A 21,968-nucleotide genomic window follows, 5' to 3' on the forward strand; every position below is an offset into this window, starting at 1 on the left:
TAATAATAATAATAATAATAATAATAATTATTATTATTATTATAATTATTATATTATTATTATTTATTATTATGGTTAATAATAATAATAATAATATTTTTATTTTTTTTGTGTAAGTCAGAAGTTTATATTATGAAACAGAGTATAGTACAAAAATCTGCAGAAGCAGATCGAAAGCAGGGATGTACAAAAATCCAAAGCTAATCACCTGCTCAAGAGTTCAACAAAAAGAAACTACAAAAAGCACACCGCGCAGGGTGGCCCGATCTGAGCTAGTTCCTTAAAACCGATACTACCGACACATTACAGTATAAGATAGCAACACAGAAAGACTAAAGCCGAAACAGAGAGAAAGCCGAAGAGAGCAACAAAGGTACTGCCCTAGATATATTTGCCCATTTGGCTGATGGTGTCCAGCCCTATCTCCCGAACATGACGGTCCACCTTCGCTTGCATGGCTGCAATGGATTCGGTCTCCTGCGCCTCAGTGGTAGCCGGCTGCGGAGTCAGGGGAGCTGAGTTTACAGTGTCTCTCAGAAGCCTAATGAGCAGAGTCAGCTTCCTATTGACTGTCTGAACAACCTCATGCACAGTGGAGATACGGCCATCCAGCGAGCTATTATAGTCAATAATTTTAGCCATTTGAGCCTCCGTGAGGTTCACCTCAGTCACAATGTGCTGCTTCTCCTTTTCAATCGACTCCAGAGCCTTGGCGATGAGAGTCTTGGTCCGCCAGCTCTCCGCCTTTGTCCTGACAAACTGAGTTGCCCTTTTCGAGGGGGTTCCCGGGTCCTTCAGCCAATCCACCTCCTCTGCAATTTCCTCCTCCGTTCGCCCTTCTTCCTCCTGCTTGGCTTTTGCTTCCAGTTCAGCGATTTTCCGTTTGTTCTTGGCTGCTGTTCGGGTTTCATAACCTCCCTTCGCCTCCTGAAGGTCCCGATTTGCAGCAGCACAACGGCATCCTCCCGCATCCATAACTAACGCTTCGTGCTCCTCCCAGCTTAAGCAATTCCCGTTCACGGTCTCGTGCTCGACACTAACATAATAGACTGTGGGGAAAACAGGGTGACTGCCCGCTGCTATATAGCGTCTTCTCTTGTGAATCCTCATGAGGATGGTATTAATGTCGTTGGAGGTGGGAGTACTATGACAATAAGTATGATTGAAGATCGCACAAACGGGGCCGATGCAGGTCGAATTGGAATGAAAGTGGCTGCACCCAATCCAACTGACATTGTGCCATGTGTTTTGTACGTTCGAACGGTAGCTATGGTGGATAGTAGTGTTTGAAATGCCCTGTATGCCTGCATGCCCGGCCTTCCTCCGCGGAGCCTCGATCCACCCCTCCTCATTCAGAATTGCCATAAATGTAATTGAAGCCTTGCTATACGGATCCCCTCCAAGTGTTTTGATCGTGATCTTGCTGATGCTGTGAATTCTGTTTCTCGATCTGTAATGATCGCTTTTCTGAGCAGCCTGCCGCCGCCAGGATCTCCACCGCCTGAGACGTCCTATCATTCCATTGTCTGGTTTGTCCTTACATCTATTACCGGTTTCCTCAACATTCCGGTACCGTGGCCTGATGCCGTCACCAACTAGGATGGGCTGGCCTGGAGTAAGTCTTTTTCTGCCAACTGTGCGCATGTTACCTTGATGATTGGGCAAGCGACCTCCTGCCAACACCTGTCCATAATATTGTTCGGGTTGTCAGCACCATAGTTTGCCAAAAAATCAGCCAATCCATTCGCCTTTCTCCTTACGGTCTGGAAGACTATGCCTCTCATCCCTGCTATTAGCTCCGCTATGCTCTCCGTGGCTTTGGCTAGCCTCCAGTGCTTGGTATCCTTGCTGACGCTTTTGCCTGCTTGTAGGCGTTTAGCCGCCGTGATGACCAAAAGTGAATCCCCCTCGACTATTACATTCCCTCGCCGGATGGTTCTTAGAATTTTTAAACCCTGCTCAAGCGCAGCAAACTCTGCTTCATTGTTCGTGCTTTCACCCAGTGCCCTGCAATAAATATGGATGATTTCCCCAGCCTGATTGCGAATGGCACCTCCGATACCTGCTGTGCCTGGGTTGCCCCGCGAAGCCCCGTCAAAATTCAATTTCAGGCCGCCCTCTGGAGGGCATTGCCATCTGAGGAGTTGCGATGAAAGTTGAGAAAAGTTTCCCCCAGTTGGTTGATTGCTGGAGGCCTCCAATTGAAACACCTTTAAAATGCGTAAGTCCTGAACCGTGGGTTTTTCATTCGCTTCTGCCTTACATTTTGCCTGTATGAGCTGTTTGATGTTGATTGTTATAGATTCTTTTGCAAATTCTATGTTTCTGACTTCCTCTTTGAAAATTCTCCGATTTCGCTCTTTCCATATTGTCCAAACAATAAAGCCTGGGGCAGATTTCCAGATACTTTCCACTCTTCTAATTCTAGAAAAGTTTCTTCTCCAGTTGGTGATAGTCTCCTGAATGGAGTCCCTGTTCCGATCAGAAGTTCCAAGAATGCTTTCCATCCATTGCCAAAGCTGGGAAGCCCAATCACAGGAGTTAAAAAGATGATTCATTGTTTCCTCCTCCTTTATACACATAGGACATCTGGAAGGTCCCCTGAACCCTTTTTTCACTAAGTTCTCCCAAGTTAGAGTTCTCTTCTGCATGAGTAGCCATAGAAAAGTTCTGATCTTCAGCCATTGAAGGCTATCCCAGACTTTATTGGCCCAGGGCATTAAATCAGGCTGTTTTTCCCCCTCTATGATGCTCCTGGCTTCTTTCAGGGAAAAATCCCCGTTGCCTTTTGGACCCCATCTGAGCTTGTCATTTTCAGCAGCAACTCGAATTTTCCTTTTTAAGATTTGTTGATTTAGATCTTGAATGATTTCCTGAGTGTCTTCATTGTGGGTGGAGTTGAAAACCATCCATTCCCTCCAATCCGGGTCTTCACTGTTTGGGTTCCAGTATTGATTCACTTTGAATCTGCCCTCATTTTGATGGTTTTGCTTTAGGGGTTGGAGTTGAGGGGAGTCCAGTTTTGGAGACTGCTGCCAGGCATCCTCCCAGAAGAGTGCTTGAGTACCATTTCGTATCTCCCAGAAGCTATAGTCTTGGACAATGCTTCTGTTGTCTTGAGCATGATTCCATATCGGTGAACCGTTGGGGGTGTCCTGCATTCTTACTAGGTCTAGATTGTTGCTATTCGGCATATACTTCTCCTTCCAATGTATGGCCCAAGGTAGGCTCGTATCCGAGATCCACTTCCACCAAATTTTGGCTCCGCAGACTTTGTTTACTGTTGAGGGATCAACCAAATTCAGACCCCCCCTGTCCTTAGGTTTACACAGTTTCTGCCAGGCTACCAGAGACCATTTTTTCTTCTCGCTGCTTCCACTCCATAAGAAGGAGCGCTGGATGATTCTTATTTGATTTAAGATTCCTTTCGGAGCAGGAAGAATAGATAACATATACTGAGGGATATCCTGCAAAACCGCTTTTGTTAGAATTAATCTACCTGCAAAATTCAGAGCCCTGTTGGTCCAATGTTTGCACTTCCTTTCCATGCTGGCTAGGACTTTCTCCCAATGGACCTTTTGCCACGGTTTGAGAGTCAGGGGGGCACCAAGGTATCTTGAGGGTAAGGAACCAATTTTAAACCCCAGAAGCCTAGAAAGATGAGATTGGATAGCTTGATGCGTGTTGAAGAAGAATATGGTGGATTTGGAAAAATTAATCTCCATACCCGAGGCTTTGCTAAACAGATTGAGGATGTCTCTGTAGGCCAAGGCTTCTTTTACTGTTGGGGTGCCATGTAACATAGTATCGTCCACAAACTGTTGATGAGTTGTGGCTGGACATGCTCTGATGGGTTGCAGACCTCTAATTTGACCTTCTGCTTTTTTCCTGGCAATTAATCTGCTTAGGCCCTCCATTAGAATGACAAACAGGAAAGGGGACAAGGGGTCCCCCTGTCTGATGCCTCTGGTAGGGCAGAAGGGAGCTGAGGGTGCGCCATTCACAAGGATGGAGTATCTAGGCGATTTAATGAGGGCTAGAATCCATTTGATCCATGGTCTACTGAAACCAAAAGCCTCTAAAACTGCTTCCAAGTAAGACCAGCTTACCTTGTCATAAGCTTTGGAAAGATCTAACTGCATAAGCATTCCGGCTTCTTTTCGTGAATGAAGAGAGTGAATCATCTCCTGAGCAAGCAAAATATTGTCTAAAATTTACCTGCCCTCCACATAGCCAGACTGTTCTTGCGAAATGATGCCAGGGAGGATTGCCTTCAGCCTGTTAGCTATGACTTTTGAAATGATTTTATAGATGACATTACAGAGTGCTATGGGTCTGAATTTTTCCGGAGTATTAGCCTCCTCCACTTTGGGAACAAGAGCGATGAAGGTAGAGTTTAGAGATTTTAGGATAGTTTTGGATCGTCTTGAGTCTTCCACAATCTCCCATATGTCTTGCTTAACAATGTTCCAGCAGGCTTTGTAAAAGTTAATGGTAAATCCATCCAGACCCGGAGCTTTATCATTGGGCATACTTCTGACTGCCTCCTCGACTTCTTCCATAGTGATTGTTCTTCTTAGGGCCCAGTTCTGATCTTCTGTGATTGTTCTAGGTATAACATTGGTAATTTCTTTGATGGCTTCCTCTCTTTTAATCCCTGGTTCTTGCGCTATGAGGCTAAAGTGGTCTGAAAGGGAGGCTGATATCTCATTGTGGTTTCTAAGGAGTTCACCCTCACTGTTTTTTAGTTCCAGGATTTTGTTGGCACTTCTGTAGTCCATGGCTGATCTGTGGAAGAACTTGGTATTTTGCTCCCCTTCCTTCAACCAAAGGATTCTAGATTTCTGCTTCCACAAAGATTCTTCCTGCTTGCATCTGTTGTGCCATTGTTGAGTTAGCTCGTTTTCTTGTTTACTGGTTTCCTCATCTCTGCGTCCTGCCGCACCATCCTTGTGAATCTGTTCCAACTTATTCTCGATGATGGCCTTCTCCTGAAATATATTTCCGAAAACTCTTTTGTTCCAATCCTTCAATTTCATTTTGATGTTTTTTAATTTCTTTTGAAGAATAAACATTTTGGATCCTTCCTCATCTAAGGGCTCTGACCACCATTTTTCCACCATTGTGAGGAAGGTTGGGTGTTCTATCCAGAACTTTTCGAACCTGAAGGGTTTGTTTCTGGGGGTACCCTGAAGCTCAACAGCTAGTGAGATCGGCCAATGGTCCGACCCTCCACTTGGGAGGATGTTTGATTCAACTACCGTCCCATCTAAAATTAGGCTCTCCGAGACTAAGAAACGATCAAGTCTGGAGGAGATGAGCCTTTCGCCCCCCCTTCTGTTGTTCCATGTGAATTTACCACTCTTGGGATATACATCAACCATTCTTGCATTATCTATGAAACTTATGAAGACCTCCCCATCCCTGTGTAGTTTTCTGAGGCCTCCTTTTTTCTCCAGGAGGGAGGTTATCATGTTGAAGTCTCCCCCCAATATGAATTTAGCATCAGGGTGCCTATCTATGATTTTGGTTAAAGACGCTAGGAAACTGATCTTATCTTCTAACTTCTAAGTACTATAGATATTGATGCATATAAAGGATGTAGAATTACCTGTGGGCTGCACTTCCAGTGCCAAGTAGTTTTTGCTGGCTTCAGCTGTTATAATCTGGTATCTTCTTGTATCCCAGAAGGTTGCTAAGCCTCCTTCTCGCCCTTTGCTTTCGATCTCTAAAACTTCAAAATTTCTTCCTAACTTAACTCGTAGCCTATCTATGAGAGCACTGTTGCATTTGGTTTCTTGTAGAAACAACATGTCCGGGTTGTATTTTTCCATCTACCGCTTCAGAATCCTCTGTTTGGCCTGACTGCTTATCCCTCTTGCGTTCCATGAGACAATCTTCATATTTAAACAGTTGGTTGGAAGGACGGGTAATCACTTAGCTGCCTTATCTTACCAGCGTTGATCAGCATCTCTCCGAGCTCCTGCAGGTGTTCTATACTTGACTTGCGGCCTCTACGGCGTTTGTGCCTCGAGCCCGAAGTTCTTCCCAGTATTGTTTTGTAGTGTGGTGTGCTTCCTTTGATTATGCCTAACTTTCTCTTCTGTTTTTCTATTATTGCCTTCTGCCGCGCTATAAAGAGGTCATTGACCTTCCTAATTTCTTCCTCCGGTACTGCTTCAATCCCTTTGGCTCTCCAGCTTTCTACAAGCGCGGTTAGGTCCATCCCTTCCATAGCTAGGGTTTCTTCTAGCTCCAAATCCTCACTCCCTGCTTCACTTGTTAACATCTCTGTTTCTTCTTCCGTTTCTGCTGTTCTGTCCTGCATGTGGATTTCACCAGTGAATGCTCCTTCCGCCGTTCCTTCTCCTGTGGGTTCTTCCTGTCCCTCTTGCCCTGCCTCCACATTGGGTATGTTCTGCTTTTCCTCCGAGTCAGTCTCCAGGTCTAGGATCTCAAATGGGTTACTGAAGTAGTTTCTTTCTGTGTTTCCTTTAGTGTTCCTTCTCCTGTTGGCACGCTGCCTGTTCTTTGGTTTGGTGAAGTTGTTCTTGTCTCTGTTGTTCTGTGTTTTCTCTTCTTCTGCCTCCTTTCTGTTCAAAGGACAATCCCTTACCAGATGTCCATGCTCGTGGCATTTCCGACACCTAAAAGGTATTTGCTCATAGTCTAAAGCCTGAAAGTATTCCTCATCCCTATACTCGAGCCATACACCTTCATGTAGAGCGCCTGATACATCCAGTTCCACACAGATTCTAGCATAGGTTGTGTATCTTTTCTGCATGGTGGCCTCCGATGCTTTAACAAAGGTGCCGAGCTTATCCCCTATTTGCTTTAGGGCATTCAAACCCCAATAATCGATTGGGAGAGAGAAAAGTCTAATCCAGACCGGCACTTGAGTGAAGGACTCCTTCTCCGGGACGAAGTTTGGCTTCCAAGGTCTCATATATAAGCCTGCTGCTGCTAGGAAATACGGGCCGCCTTCAAACACTCTGTCCTTGTCTTCTAGACTTGTAAAGACTACTGTAAAAAATCCTTTGGCTCCCAGATGTAACTGCACATCTCCTTTTGGCTTCCACTGTTGTCTTATCCATTGGCACAGAGTCCTCTCAGATGGCCAGATTCCCATAAATTTACAAATGATGGCATGTTCAGCCATGTGTTCCCTGTAGGCCTGGATTTCAGGGTCGGTGATTGTCACCCGTAGGCTATCTTCTTTCTTTGGCTTACATGCATTGCTGGTCACATGGGTTCTGTTGGGGATCGCGCTGGTCTCCCCCTCCTTCTCCAGTTGGATTATACTTTTGTTTTTTGGTTCTTTGTCTTTTGTTGGTTGTTCCTCCTCATTTTCTGAGGGCTGCGACTTGGCAGCAGTTTTGTCTTGTGTGTCTGCACGGTTCTGCTTCTCTTTATTCCTGTCTTCTGATGTATTGTCTGTCTTGTCAGACATTATTGGTCTTTTTTCCTTGTTTTTCCTGCTGCTCTGCATCGTACTGTTCAGACCTTCGATTCTGACTCCTTCTTTCATTTTCTGTTGCTGTTTCTGCAAGACAATCTGCTTAAAAGTTGGGGTCCCACTGGACCCCTCTTCTCCCATCCAGTCCGACAGCAGTTGCCCCTTCCGAAACAATGCTGCCAGTCTGATTCTGTGGAATTCCAGGCCTGTTACAGCTGCGTAAACGCATAAACCCTAGCTAGGTCAAGAACTCCGCTCTTCGACCAAGAGAATGCTCCGCTTGTGTTCGTGAATTTCTAATCTTTCCTTTTATCAATAAAGAGTTTCATAATATTATTATTATTAAGAGTAAATATTAGTATTTTTTTTTGTAAGTCAATATTTTATTCATGGTTCCAAAAAGAGGTATATCAGGAGGAAAACATAGCTAACCTCACCTCAACCAAGTTTGTTGACTACCACTGAACGCAGGTGACAGTGAAACAAGAAAACATAAAGAGACATGTTATAGACATTTTTGTGCCTAACAGCATGGAGCATGAAATGTCAATAATCTGAGGGATCCAAAGTCCCTAAACATGTTGTTCTTACCCTTAGAGGAACAAGGTCTGCAAACCACAGCACTGAGAATCAGTTCTCCACCCAAAAACACTCAAAAACAGGCTATTTCTGGATCATGTCAGCTGCTCCACTGAGCATCTGCGCTGAATGTCAACTGCTCCTCCTTGTACCTGTGCTGAAGGTCAAAACTAATGAAGGCTACCTGCGTTGGGCGAGATTGGCCAAGTGGCACAGTCATTCTGCAAGGTGTCAACTGCCCAGGAAGCTTCCAAACTGACACTTGGGTCAAGGAATTCGCCTAGTGATGAGTAAGAGAGTCTTGATCTCCAAGTGGAAGCAAGATTCTCCAAGTGGACTCAAGAACTGAAGATTAACTAAAGTGGGAGAGGACACAAGTCAGCTTCAGGCCAGTCTCAAGATGACTCATCCTTTCTCCAAAACCCTATATATAGAGCTCTCTCATGAGGTCTAAGGAGGCTGGAATTTTGTGCAAGTAAGGAAGTGTTGTTGGTTTGTGTATAGAGCTATTGGGTGTTTTGCTTGAAGGAGGTGAAGAGGAGATTTCTTTCAGCTGGGAGGTGTTGCTGGATTGGGCCCATTGTGGTTGTAACTCTCTCAGAACTTTACTTCTATTATCAATAAAGTATTTGAGGTTCTTCTATATGCATGTGTCTTTATGATGAATGGATGCTTGTATATTTGATTTATGCTAATCCTATAATCAATTATGGATGTATGCTTCTTGTAGTTTCTTTTTCTTGTGCTTTTACAGGATCTGTGTGTAGCTGGGCCGGTGAAAGGGCAAGGAGCTAGGAGCAAGCGGCAAGGAGTGAAGACTGGATCGACTATTAGCGCAAGATAACGGTTAGTAGATCATCCTTTTCTTCCCTCTCTCATCTCATAAAGAAGAAACTTTGAATAGCTTTGCATTCAGTTGTTGCTGGAGTACTATCACCTTCAGAGTGGGATAGAGGCATTCTGCATTAGATACTTTTCCCCCCAACAAATTGGCGACTCCACTGGGGAGCGTATCTTGTTGGTTTGTTGTGTTTCTTGCTATTCATTTCATAAACAAAGGGAGTACCGAATCGAACTGTGTTTGAGTCCATCAAACACAAAGTAGAGGGCAGTTACTCTAGCTCAGTTTTTGGGCAAGTTTATGATTTGAAGAGCTGATCCACAAGGACTCTAATAAGCTCTTAGTGATAGCTTTTCATCCTCCTTTACATCCCTTAGTGTGTCCTTGACTGATAGCTTCTGATTTGAGCAAAAACTGTGAATTTTTGAGCAATCTGTGACCCGGAAACCAAGACGGACGAAAGTCTCGTTCTTCATTGCAGGCTGTACAAAGGCAGTCTGCATTTCAGCGCAGTTCCCGAAGGGGCAACCTGCGCTGAAGGTCAAACAGGTAGTGTTACACCTGCGCTGGACCAGTCTTGGCTTGAGTTACTGAGGTTTCCTGCTGTGTCTTGCCTTGTTTTCACTCTTGTTTTGCTGTTTGTTACCAGTCAGTAGGCCTATCTGAAACCAACTTTCTTTGTCATTATTCCGCCTCAGTTGTATAAAGAAACTGTATTTGTTCTTTTGTATTTCTTGTGTCATTTACAGTTTCCCATAACGAAAGTGAACCAGTCTTGCATTGACCTCTTAGATCTAGACCTGTGATTAAGTGTTGTTTTGATCTTAAGAGTTAGTTTATTTGCTGTTCATAGCTGATTGAGTTTGTCGCTTTCGTTATATGGTTTGAATTTATATATTTCTAAGTGTCGAAACAAGTGAATCGTAAGGTGTCTTTCGATTTTGGACAAACTTGTTTGCTTTCGCTTGAAATTGAATTCAAAGTTATACAACAGCTTTCTTTTTGTATTTCATCAACATTAAGAAAGAGAAAAGAAATACTTGCATTGTGCATGTGCATTATGATAGTTTGCATGTCGATTTAGGAAAGTGCATTAGTGTGTGCTCTGTGATCTGTGTGAAAAGGTGTTATCTTCCTTCTCCCTCAGTAGTTAAGGTTTTCAAAGTTGAAAGATTGAAAAGCTTGCTTATCATCTTAGATTGCATTCAGGAGTGTTTCTATACATCTCGTGGTGATCCATAAAGGCAAACTGCTAAACAAGATCAACCTTAAAATAAATTGAATTTACATAACAACGCATTGAAACATAACGCAAACATCTAGAGGTCTAAGCTAGAGACGTGTTCCGGCGTCGTTAAACGTGATATCTTAGCATTGAGTGGTTGGGTGATTCCTCCACGGTGAAGCGATAAGTATCAATACGGACTTGTGCTCCCACGTACCGTCGCGTATATATTGGGAGACCCCTATAGGATCAAAGCCTTTATCCATAGGAAACCGTGTCGGCCGCCCTACTGATAGCAATGCAGTGAACACAGCATTCACGAAGATCGACCACTCGTACCGTAAAACGTATTCTGTGGTTTTGTGAAAAGTTTGGCACACCCTCTGCCTAGAACTCCAGAGCAGTTTCTTTTGGCCTTTTTCAAACTCTATAACTGAAAAAGTCCATCCGAGCATTTGTCACTTCGGGCTCGTTAAAACATCGAAGGAGACTAGAGTCATCTTTAGCTTTTTCTCGACTCTTAAAAAGTGAAAAAGCAAGTTGTGTCTAAGCGTCGTTATAAAATTTATTTTAAACGGAACATAATCACCTCCTATTCCCGCGTTGATCTTTAAGTTGAGAACATGGAATGCCCCAACCAAGGAACTCCACATGATGGAAATCCTAGTCCTTTCTCCTCTTGGGGAGAAGTTGGTGCGCCCCACATGGCCACATTGTCGCTTCCAGGACTGACAATTGGCCTGCCTATTTGGCTATTCTCAACTAGTGTAGTTCAGAACACCATGGTTCCTGAGCAGTCGAGTCAACAGTTAGATGAATCTAGAGCATCCCACCAGCCTTCTACTTCCTCTAACCCTTCCTCCGATCCTTCATCTTCAAAAGGTAAAGCTGGCAAAAGCCAAGCTCCCATGGAGAAGAAAGAAAAGAAGAAGAAAGAAAAGAAGAAGAAGGAGCCTAAGGTGACTGGGGGCAAGCAAAAGACATCTGACAAAAACCCACACATAGCACTGACCTGTCCTAAATCGCCATGTGTCATATGTAGAGGAGACCACTTCCATAGAGATTGTCCCTGTATTCCCCGGATACTAAGGGACTGGTCCCCTCGTCTGCACAATTCGGGAGCATCAACCTCTGGTAGCCATGTTGATTGCTTACCGTCAACCAGCGAAAGTGAAGGTTCAAGACAAAGAGGGGGAGCAAGATCCCCCTGCAAACTGTGTGAAGGCGGTCACGCCATCCACCGTTGTCCCTTCTTAGACGAAGCGAAGAGAGTTTTGGAAGATCGTCCGGTTTCTCCGGTAATACTTCCTCCTGGATACAAAAAACTCGTGCCAAGTCCTTCGTTGGTGGAAAACACAGCTGGCCCGCTCAAGTGGTCAGCTGAAGCGTCAGTCATTGGAAATGAACCTACTGAATCCAGACCAGACGAAAGTCTAAAGGTCGATACGGCAGTTGACCCGGTTCTTCCTTCAGAGGTTTCATCTTCAAATGACACCGTCACTGAAGATTCATCTTCAAATGACACCATCACGGAAGAGAATAAGGATGACACCATCCAGATTCTTTTCGTCAACACAGATTCTGATGAGCATCAGGGCAATGCGCCCATTCCTTTATCGCAGGAAGGAACATCGTCGGGATCGTATCCGGCCGTGTATTCGGTCCCACCACCAAGCAACCTGGTTGTGTCCTTTGATTGGAACCAACTGGGCAGACCCCGGTTACCAGCCAGTATACCATTCAGAATCATAGTCCAAATTTATAGGATGGTAATGGCTGGAACTATCATTGATGAAGGGGCATCTATGAGTATCCTTTCCTCTGTTGCTTGGAAAGCACTGGGTTCCCCGGCGCTTTTGCCTGAGATAAGAAATCTCTCGGGCTTTGATAAAGGAACCAGTCGACCATTAGGGATCCTCCCCAATGTGCCTGTTACATTGAAAGGGAAGACCGTTAATTTGAATGTGATGGTCGTTCATGGACCCTTGGATTATAACCTACTCCTTGGACGTGACTATATATATTGCATGGGAGCTATAGTCTCCTCACTCTTTAGAGTAATGTGTTTTCCACACGAAGGAAAGGTGGTCAAGCTCGTAGACCAACTTTCATTTCCGGGATCACGCATCGCAAATAGTCAAATACCAATCCTCAATGGTCTATTCACCCAAGAAATGTCTCCACCCCCAGTTCTCCTTCCCGATGAATGCGAGTGATTCGGAAAGATAGGACTGGAACCCAGGGGGCATGCATCCTGGTCTGCTTCGGGCAGAGGAAACTTTGGGTATAAAGTAGAATTTCCGCGGAAGAATATGACTAGTCCGTACCCCGTCCAAAAGAAGGAAGAGGGGTTGTTCTAGAACAGGATTCTTTTGTCAAAGTTATGTGTTTGATGATTCTAGTCATTCACCTTTGTCTAAATAGGTAGGCTGCCAAGGAAAGAGATTCTATTGCGGCAGCAAATGGTAACCATCTTTGGGTAAAAGGCAAGCCTCACCCATTAAAACTAATGTTTTAGAGGATAAGTAGGGGCAGCCTCCAAAGAAAGGGATTCCTTTGCTGCAACAAGTAGTAACCATCTTTGAGTAACCTAATGATAGACATCGCCGGAGAAAGAGTTTCATTTGCGGCAGCAAATGAAACCATTTTTTGGATAACCTGAAAGAGGTAGGCCTTTCCCGGTAGAGCAATTGTTCTACCTGCAAATTGAGAGGTAACCTTGAAATCATACTTTATACCTGGGGGCATGCAACCTTTTGGAGTGCAAGCAAGGGACGACTATTTATTTTTTTAAATTTTTAGGTCCTCCCTTTAAACCTATAGGTCTAACCCTTTAAACTCGTAGGATTAGCCGTTTCCAAACTTGCACAAAGAAAGGATGTGGGACAAAGGTCAAAATTTGCCAAATGAGGAGCATAGCTTCGTGAGATAAAGCTCCATAAAAAATAGCTATCTCACAAGAGACATTTCTTATCTTATGACTGGTATATCGAGCAGTTTTACCGCGGAATTTATGCTCGTTAAAAAATAGAAAAGCGAGATCCGAGCAGTTTTAGCGTCATAGTTCATGCTCGTTAAAAAATAAACATAAGCTTTTTGAGCAGTGTTTTGGCGCATTCAAGCTCTTTAAAAAATGAACCCAGTTCCGGTAAATAACCATTGTGATCGTAAATTTATAAGCCTTGGTCGTGTTTGCACCCGCCACCTCCATTCCATTTGGCCTATCGTTCACCTCCGTATGATTGTTTACCCATTTTGAGGAACAGCTGCGAAGAGTGATTCCACTTAGCCATCCTTGTGACACTGCCGTGATTGGAAAATTCCAACCTGCACCTGGAATCTGCTGCTATCCCTGTTTATCACTCGTTCCTCAAAAGACGAGTCTTCTTTGAGCTCTTTTCATCTGACTCGTAAAATATGAAAAGTTTGCCGAGTTTTGGCCTTCCAGCTCGTTAAAAGGACCGGAAGAGCTATCCCTCCTCTAGATTTTAATCTTTTTGGACTTGAGGGATTATTGCACAAAAAGGTCGAGCGCTTGTTTTATTCGGCTCATTAAAGTAATCGAAAACTCATCCCTTCTGTATTGTTTTATACTTTTTCGGACTTAAGGGATTAGATGACGAAAAAGGAATTGTGGAGTTAACTTTCTGTACCTTTTCAGACTCTCTAAAAATGAAAAGGACCGAGTTGTCTTTGTCGCTAGACTCGTTAAAATGATTAAATAGCGACAAACTTGTCTTTAGACGAGAACGAGTTTCCCTATCGCTAGGCTCGTTAAAACATAGCGATGGGCTTGCCCGAAGGGCAGGTTATAGAACAAGCATATGTTATCCTCCTCAAGCTTGACAAAAATAAAGAGGTACTGGTCAGAAATGACTGGGGAAAAATTGGGAGAACCTCAAAGCTTTGATGGTAGCAAGTCGCTCTTGAACATGACACTTTGTCCTCCGTATCACATAGGGTTGGGTTGTTTCATTCACCGGTCTCATCACCATGGTCCTCGCCAAACCATCCGTATTTGGGGTAATGCTACCGATCCATCACATTAGTGTCGTTATATGTTCAAGAGATGTGTTCAGAAAGAGTCAACCGTGTCCCATCCACTGCCATACATTATCCTTCATCCACCCATGATCGCCACCCTGAATCATATCTCACAGTTTGTTTTCACCTCCACTAAAGTCATTAGCTCCGTTCCGTGTCACTGATGTGGGATTCATTAAGGCCCTCCTTTGACGGTTCGCTTCTTGTCGACTTCAGCTCATTATCCAAGAAGTTGATCTAGGAACACCCCCCCAGTACTTTGAAGCTTGCATGCCTCAATGGCAAGTTTCTCACTTCCGGCGACAGGTATACATCAATGACCTTCGACCAGAAGATTTTGCGTGGTGTTCGACACCAAGTCCTTTATTCACACCACGTGAATTGTACTGTAGTACCTTGAGGGTCATTGTCATTATTGGTGATTCCTCTCGCGCTTGTTAACGGTTTACATTATTGACCGGTAATCAAGCGATGTCTTTCCATGTTCGACTTCAGCGAAATTATCACATGGATCGACTTGTACTTAGAGTGAAGATCGAACGAGATTGAAGACCCCGGATCCAGTTTCATCCATCCAGGCTGCGATATATATTCAGGAAATATAAAGACATTTGATATGTACATCATTGCAGCAGATGATCATCCTACTCAAAGGATGATAATTTCAGCAGAGAATTATAAGTCTATAATCAGACGGTCGTCTGTTATGTGTACCAAAATGAATTTATAAAGCTGAGCATGGGAATGCCCGCCTCAGCTAGATCATGAAAGCAGAATGAAAAATAATGTATTGTATTGTATTTTATTGCAGGACACCTCTCAGCGATTGAATGAACTTCGGATCCTCCTAATAAAGCATTTCACCCGATAAACGACCTCATACTTTAGGGGGCAACTGTTATAGACATTTTTGTGCCTAACAGCATGGAGCATGAAATGTCAATAATCTGAGGGATCCAAAGTCCCTAAACATGTTGTTCTTACCCTTAGAGGAACAAGGTCTGCAAACCACAGCACTGAGAATCAGTTCTCCACCCAAAAACACTCAAAAACAGGCTATTTCTGGATCATGTCAGCTGCTCCACTGAGCATCTGCGCTGAATGTCAACTGCTCCTCCTTGTACCTGTGCTGAAGGTCAAAACTAATGAAGGCTACCTGCGCTGGGCGGGATTGGCCAAGTGGCACAGTCATTCTGCAAGGTGTCAACTGCCCAGGAAGCTTCCAAACTGACACTTGGGTCAAGGAATTCGCCTAGTGATGAGTAAGAGAGTCTTGATCTCCAAGTGGAAGCAAGATTCTCCAAGTGGACTCAAGAACTGAAGATTAACTAAAGTGGGAGAGGACACAAGTCAGCTTCAGGCCAGTCTCAAGATGACTCATCCTTTCTCCAAAACCCTATATATAGAGCTCTCTCATGAGGTCTAAGGAGGCTGGAATTTTGTGCAAGTAAGGAAGTGCTGTTGGTTTGTGTATAGAGCTATTGGGTGTTTTGCTTGAAGGAGGTGAAGAGGAGATTTCTTTCAGCTGAGAGGTGTTGCTGGATTAGGCCCATTGTGGTTGTAACTCTCTCAGAACTTTACTTCTATTATCAATAAAGTATTTGAGGTTCTTCTATATGCATGTGTCTTTATGATGAATGGATGCTTGTATATTTGATTTATGCTAATCCTATAATCAATTATGGATGTATGCTTCTTGTAGTTTCCTTTTCTTGTGCTTTTACAGGATCTGTGTGTAGCTGGGCCGGTGAAAGGGCAAGGAGCTAGGAGCAAGCGGCAAGGAGTGAAGACTGGATCGACTATTAGCGTAAGATAACGGTTAGTAGATCATCCTTTTCTTCCCTCTCTCATCTCATAAAGAAGAAAATTTGAATAGCTTTGCATTCAGTTGTTGCTGGAGTACTATCACCTTCAGAGTGGGATAGAGGCATTCTGCATTAGATACTTTTCCCCCCAACAAGACACAATCCAAAACTTAGGAGGCCATAGGCACCAGTAAACATACAAAACACCTATATCCATGCTAGTTGTCCGAAGTGATGGAGGCTAGATTTTCCGGGACTGTTCCAAGAGGCGACAAACGACGAAAGGAGCATTGGACATGATCCTCGAAATGGGCCATCCAGGCCTTCAACTTCTTAACTTGCTTCGATAACAAATTATGGCCTTGTCAAACCACAACTACACGCTCCTGGACATGGCACTGGAAGTAATGCATTTTGTTCAAAGTTACTATCAATTCAATATGCTCCTCTTGTTGAACTCGCTCTGAAGTCTCGAGACGCTATAGAATGGACTGAATCAAGTCCCGACATTGCTTAACACAATAAGATTGTCACTAACCACGACCACCATGATGCACCAGCACACGACGCCCAGAAACACCACGACGAGCCAAGCCCCCTCACTGCTAGAAAAGTGAAGTGTGGCCACCCTGACCCAACGCCAAGCCCCCCACCTAACACACTGAGCAACAAGTTCTACGTGCCCAGAGCACCCCAGCTTCCCACCTCCTTTGCCCCCTGATGACACACGACTCGACCCACCACTGCTCCGACCACCCTGAACAGGACCACCACTGCCACTAACCATCACGATCCTAGACCTGGATGTGTCCGTGCCATAATTGCTCGAATTAGGTTGCACTTGGGCATAGGAATGCTTGAGCGAGGAATAGGGTGCATGGTTGGCTTCCAGACACCACTGGAATGAACAAAGGGCCACCAGCCTGATACCGCCCGAACTTCCCGCACAAAAGGAGACACCATCGACCTTGGCTGAACCTCCACCCCCCACGACACCAGGAACACACAATACACAAAACAAGCACCCACCATGAGCCATAAATATGCACCTCCCCTGAAGCGACCACACGCGAGCCAAATATTTTCGCTCCAATGGCTCCACCCAGCAACAAAGAAGCCTAAAAATGGATTGTAGAGGACCACTACTACTTGCCCATTCAAGAAAAAAACTAGTTCCCAACTGACCTGGACTGAAATCGTGCAAGATGAAACAGAAACAACAGAATACCACCCCAATTAGACAACCATATCCTTCGTTCCTTGCACACTCGTAGTGATGAAGCCCAATTTAGCAATTAACAATGACACACACCTGAAAGTAGGGGAGGAAGCATTGATGGAAATGCCATCTCCTCGCCTAGAAAAGGGAACCTCTACAACTCTTCCTTCTTCCCACAATGGCCACACCACATACACCAATACTCGTGCATATGTAGAATACCCAACGAACACCCCCATCACCCTCCATAACGTTAAGATTCTCGCCACCACCCTCAAGACCCAAGGCGACATGAAACCTCACACACCCAAATTTACTCTCTCTCATACTTAAGGTGTTAAGGGAGGGCAGGGAGGCCAACCCACCCACCTGATGCCATGTGCCTAACATGAACACCCATGCGTTCCTTTAGGAACGCCATCCTTTCCACTTGTCACCCCCATCAGGGAATAATTATTAGTATTATTAATATTATTAATATGATGTACGCGTATTAGCGTATATCAACCTCATTTATTAATGTGGTTGTGCTAGTATATTTTTGAACGTTTAAACATTAATATGTTCCTCGAGTGAAACCTCGAAATGTTTAAATTCCTTATGAGAATTCTTTCAAACATTAAAATAGCACGAAAAAACCTTTAGCTACCCAAAACCATTTAATCACTATTTACATGATAAAAATGTTTAATCCCATTTTTCTGACTAAAATGTTTCGAAAGGACAATTTAGAAGAAATTTCGTCTAATCCCTAATTGTAAATTCTTTGACTAAAATGTTTTAAAACGGTGATAACTTAGAGGAACCTTTTGTGCATTATGCAACAATCATAGGTACTAGGTCATTCACATCGTAGAATGATTCATATTTATGAGATTTATTGTTGGTCATTCACATAATAGAATGATTCATATATATGAGATTTATAACTCTAGCCTTTGGGACAAAGGATGCTTGACCCATGATCAATTATAAATTAGAATGAAAAAAATCTATTGATAGCATCGTGGCATAATGTGAGTTAAAATATGTGGAGGTGGCCGAGACCTTTCAACATGGTGGAAGAAATGATTTATAAAGTAATTGTGAAATGTATTTCAGAAAAGTCTAATCCGATTTGGGAAAATTTTGACGTTGTTCTTATCCATTAATGGCCCATGACACTCAACAGTGAGCATGATCTTATGCGATCTTACCCTATTAAGGATAAATCATAGTTTTGTTGATAAATAATTATAACAAGAGATGAAATATTTCATTTTTAATTAAATAACCTAATTATGCAATTTGAATAAATAAATATTAACTATTTATTTAATAAATGTGATAATTAAGCTTTAAATAGTAATAAGAATTAGTATTAAGAGACATCAAATGTCTAACAAATCTCCTTTTTAATACAAAATTGATACATGGTTAAGATGAATCCTTTTCCCCTCTCTCCATCCATCCACAAAAAGAATTATCATTTTGTAATAATCAATACTATTGATAATTGTACCAATAATAATATATAAAGAAATAAATTATTAAAAAAATAAATTATTTATATATTTTTATGCTTTACATTTTACATTACATTTTACACTTTATATTTCCTAACTTATAATGCCTACACATTTCTCATATAAATATAAAATATCTATACACAATTATTTGGTGATTAAACAAATTAAATTAATTAGATTTGTGATTCATTTATTTAAATTTTATTAAAAAATAATTAAATGAAATGATAACTATTATTTTATAGATATTTTAAACAACTGTAAATGTGAACATTTAACATTTATAAGTCCAATCAATGAACATCATAAATTTATAATATTTATTTGAAAATATTACTCAACTTTTTATACCTTGAGTAGTATCTCCATTGGAAAAAACAAAACCCTGCATTTAGATTTGTTTGACAAAACAAATTATTCAGAACAAGACCGCGTGTTGAATAATTGGCGTTTACCAGTGATTCTGCCAGCCAAATTATTCAGAACAAGAGCGCGTGCTGAATAATTGACCAACCTCTCCTCATCTGACAGAATATTATCTAGGTAGATAATAAACCTCTCCTCATCATATACCATGACAAACCTCTCCTTATCTGACAGAATATCTAGGTAGAATATTATCTAGGTGTGGAAAGCTACTTCTTAGGCCATTAATGGAGGATTGGGCTCCTGTATCTGGCCATTCATCATTTTGGCTTCTTCCACCTCCTGCTCTTCCAGCGTTTCATAAAGCGGACGATTTTTGGTCTCGGGGAGAAGCAGAACCAGGAGTCCAGCAAACATAGCGAACCCTCCCAACGCCACAAATGAAACCCAAGATCGTCTTCTCCCCATCACAGAGATGGCAGGGGCGATGGCGGCACCTGCCATTATGGCCTGCCTCATCGTACCAACAGCTGCGCTCCTTACATTTGTAGCAAATAATTCCAAACAGAATATATACAATACATCAAATGACACACAAATTGCCCAAAACCCCATTGTTTCCGCTACCATCTGCATCCACCCAATATCCCACGCACACAACACGGCAGAAGCAACGCAACAAAAAGTGCAGGCGATACAAGAAATCGATATAAAAATCCGTCGATCGACTCTCGGAAGCAGAATATTTCCGACGCATAAGGCCGGGATTTCAATGAAAGCATTGAGTGCGGTGCTCATATACGGATTCACCTTCATATTCCTCACGTTAAGTGGCAGGCCGTAGTACACCAAGCCGACCATGACTCCAGCAGCCGATATGCCCACAATTCTCCTTCGCACCCACGGCACTTTTAACATATTGATAATCGCAGGGGCCGAATTTTTGGCTCCCTCTGTACAGGCCGAACTTATCCGAACGTTTTCGGGCAGGCACTTACCGTTCCGGGCGGCCATCTTTTTAAGAATGTCCAGAGCTTCGGTTTCTCTTTTTCTGATGACCAGCCATCTGGGAGAGTCGTATACAAAAGGAAGAACGAGGCAGCAGTAGGCCATGGACAACGCAGAAATGGCGATGTAGGTCATTCGCCAGGATGATCTGGTAAGGTATGCAATGCCAGGAAGCGAGGCGAAGCCTGCTGCGAAGAAGACAAAACCATAGAGCCCAACTTGTCCTCTCCAATTGCTGCCCACAGATTCGGTTGACAGAACTAAGCTGCAGGTGCCAACGCCTGCTCGACCAAAGCCGCTGATTAGCCTGAGGGAGGAGTATATCCAGATGTTGGGAGATAGAGCTGTCAGAAATCCAGAGATTGAGAGTACGAAACACGACAGCATTAATGTTCTCTTTCGCCCAACAGATGCATCTGCGAGAGGTCCCAAAAACCCTGAACCTGCCATGCATGGGATCCAATACAAAATGAGCTGATAATTCATTTCTGCACGGGAAAATGAATTGTATAAGTGTTAAAAGAAGATAGTTTACCTAAAATACAGCCAATGAAGAAGAGCGAGGCCGGAACTCCTGACTTGAACTTGTCATGGCAGATGAGACCCCATTCTGAAACCACAGACGATCCTCTCCCATCGACCCACTCCCAAAGACTCCCATCCATTTCACACAGTGACGACTTTGGTGTGCACCATCTCTGCCCACTCATCGATGCTGAGAGCTGCAGCATCACATTGTCTATGAAATTTGGTGTTTGAGAGGCCGTGCATCGCCATGAAGGTTGAGCATCAGTGAATATGGGAATAAAGGAGTGCATTGCATCAAAAGCCCATGCCAGAGACACCATGAAGACAGGAATCAGCTGAGCCGGGCCGAAACCACCGACATGTTGGTCCAGAATTTGATCCACAGAAAGATTGATGTGGGGAACTTCCTGATCTTCAAATTCCGTCACTTGCGGATTATGCCCGCAATTTCCGTGTGTCAAGCATTGGTGCCTATCGATGGATGACGAAGTGCGAGAGACTGAGAGCAGAGTTTGCTTCATGGTGTGTGAAGGCTCCATGGTGCCCTACTTCTTTTTTTCGGTAGAAACCATGCTGCCCTCTTGTAACTTGAAACCCGAGCGAATTTGGCTCCAAAACGGTAAACTTTTATGTGGACATCCATAGTGCCGTGAATGTTAAGTAAAGACATCAGCTGGTTCGTCAGCGTGCACTTTTGTTTTTTTTTGTTTTGTTTGTTTCTTCTTTTTTTTTAAGAACGTTGGATTTGTAAATTATATTGTATAAAAGCAGTACATCTAGTCCAATTTAGAGTCGGCATCATGTAAGGCCAAAATGCTTTACTTGGCCACCATCCATAATGCATATAACAGAAATAAACAGTATCAAACAATTCATCATCTAGTCCAAAACAACATGATAAAGAAATGTCCAAACATATGGAAGGAAAAACAAAATAAGGAAACCGTCATTGCACAAACATAACATATATATAAGTGAAGCCATAAGGGGAAGGGAAGGAAGTCAACATTGTAGGAACATCCCTCCATCTCCAGTGCAATATGCAGACCATCTTGTGGAGCAGAAATACCAAGCTTGGACATAGCATCAACAATGGAATTGTGTTCCCTGTGAATGTGTTGTATGGAAACCTCTTGAAAAGTGCCCATGAGATGTCTGATGTTCCGGAGCCAACCTTGTAAATGCAAGTGTTGTATATAGGATTAGCCCAACACATGGTTTATGATGGATTGAGAGTCCCCAAATATCTTCAGATTTGGAATGTTCAGATAATTTGTGAACCATAGAAGCCCCCATAGAGCCATCGCTTTTTCTTTCATGTTGGTTCCTCTGCCTCCTCCCCAATGTATCTTATATTGTTGGTTATTATCAAAGCATATCCAAACCCCG

At 43.2% G+C, this 21,968-nt stretch overlaps 1 protein-coding gene across 2 annotated transcripts; it reads right to left on the reverse strand.

Annotated features, from left to right (window-relative positions):
* Positions 1-19,019: 19,019 nt before the first annotated feature.
* LOC149164205 (organic cation/carnitine transporter 1-like) lies at positions 19,020-21,189 on the reverse strand. 2 transcript variants are annotated; one of them, XR_016260677.1, is made up of 3 exons: positions 20,587-21,189; positions 19,234-20,494; positions 19,020-19,191 (listed from the first exon to the last, which is right to left on the reverse strand). XR_016260677.1 is itself a non-coding variant. In XM_089431995.1 (2 exons), the coding sequence occupies exons 1-2, from the start codon at positions 21,116-21,118 to the stop codon at positions 19,320-19,322; spliced, it is 1,707 nt and encodes a 568-aa protein (XP_089288121.1). In that variant the 5' UTR covers positions 21,119-21,189; the 3' UTR covers positions 19,020-19,319. The 2 variants fall into 2 exon arrangements, 1 of the variants encoding a protein (XP_089288121.1); XM_089431995.1 differs by having other exon boundaries at positions 19,020-20,494.
* Positions 21,190-21,968: the final 779 nt, after the last annotated feature.

The sequence above is a fragment of the Pinus tabuliformis genome, chromosome 5_1, assembly GCF_031772625.1.
Source record: "Pinus tabuliformis cultivar Carrire ecotype Pingquan chromosome 5_1, CPIR1, whole genome shotgun sequence".
Lineage (NCBI taxonomy): Eukaryota > Viridiplantae > Streptophyta > Pinopsida > Pinales > Pinaceae > Pinus > Pinus tabuliformis.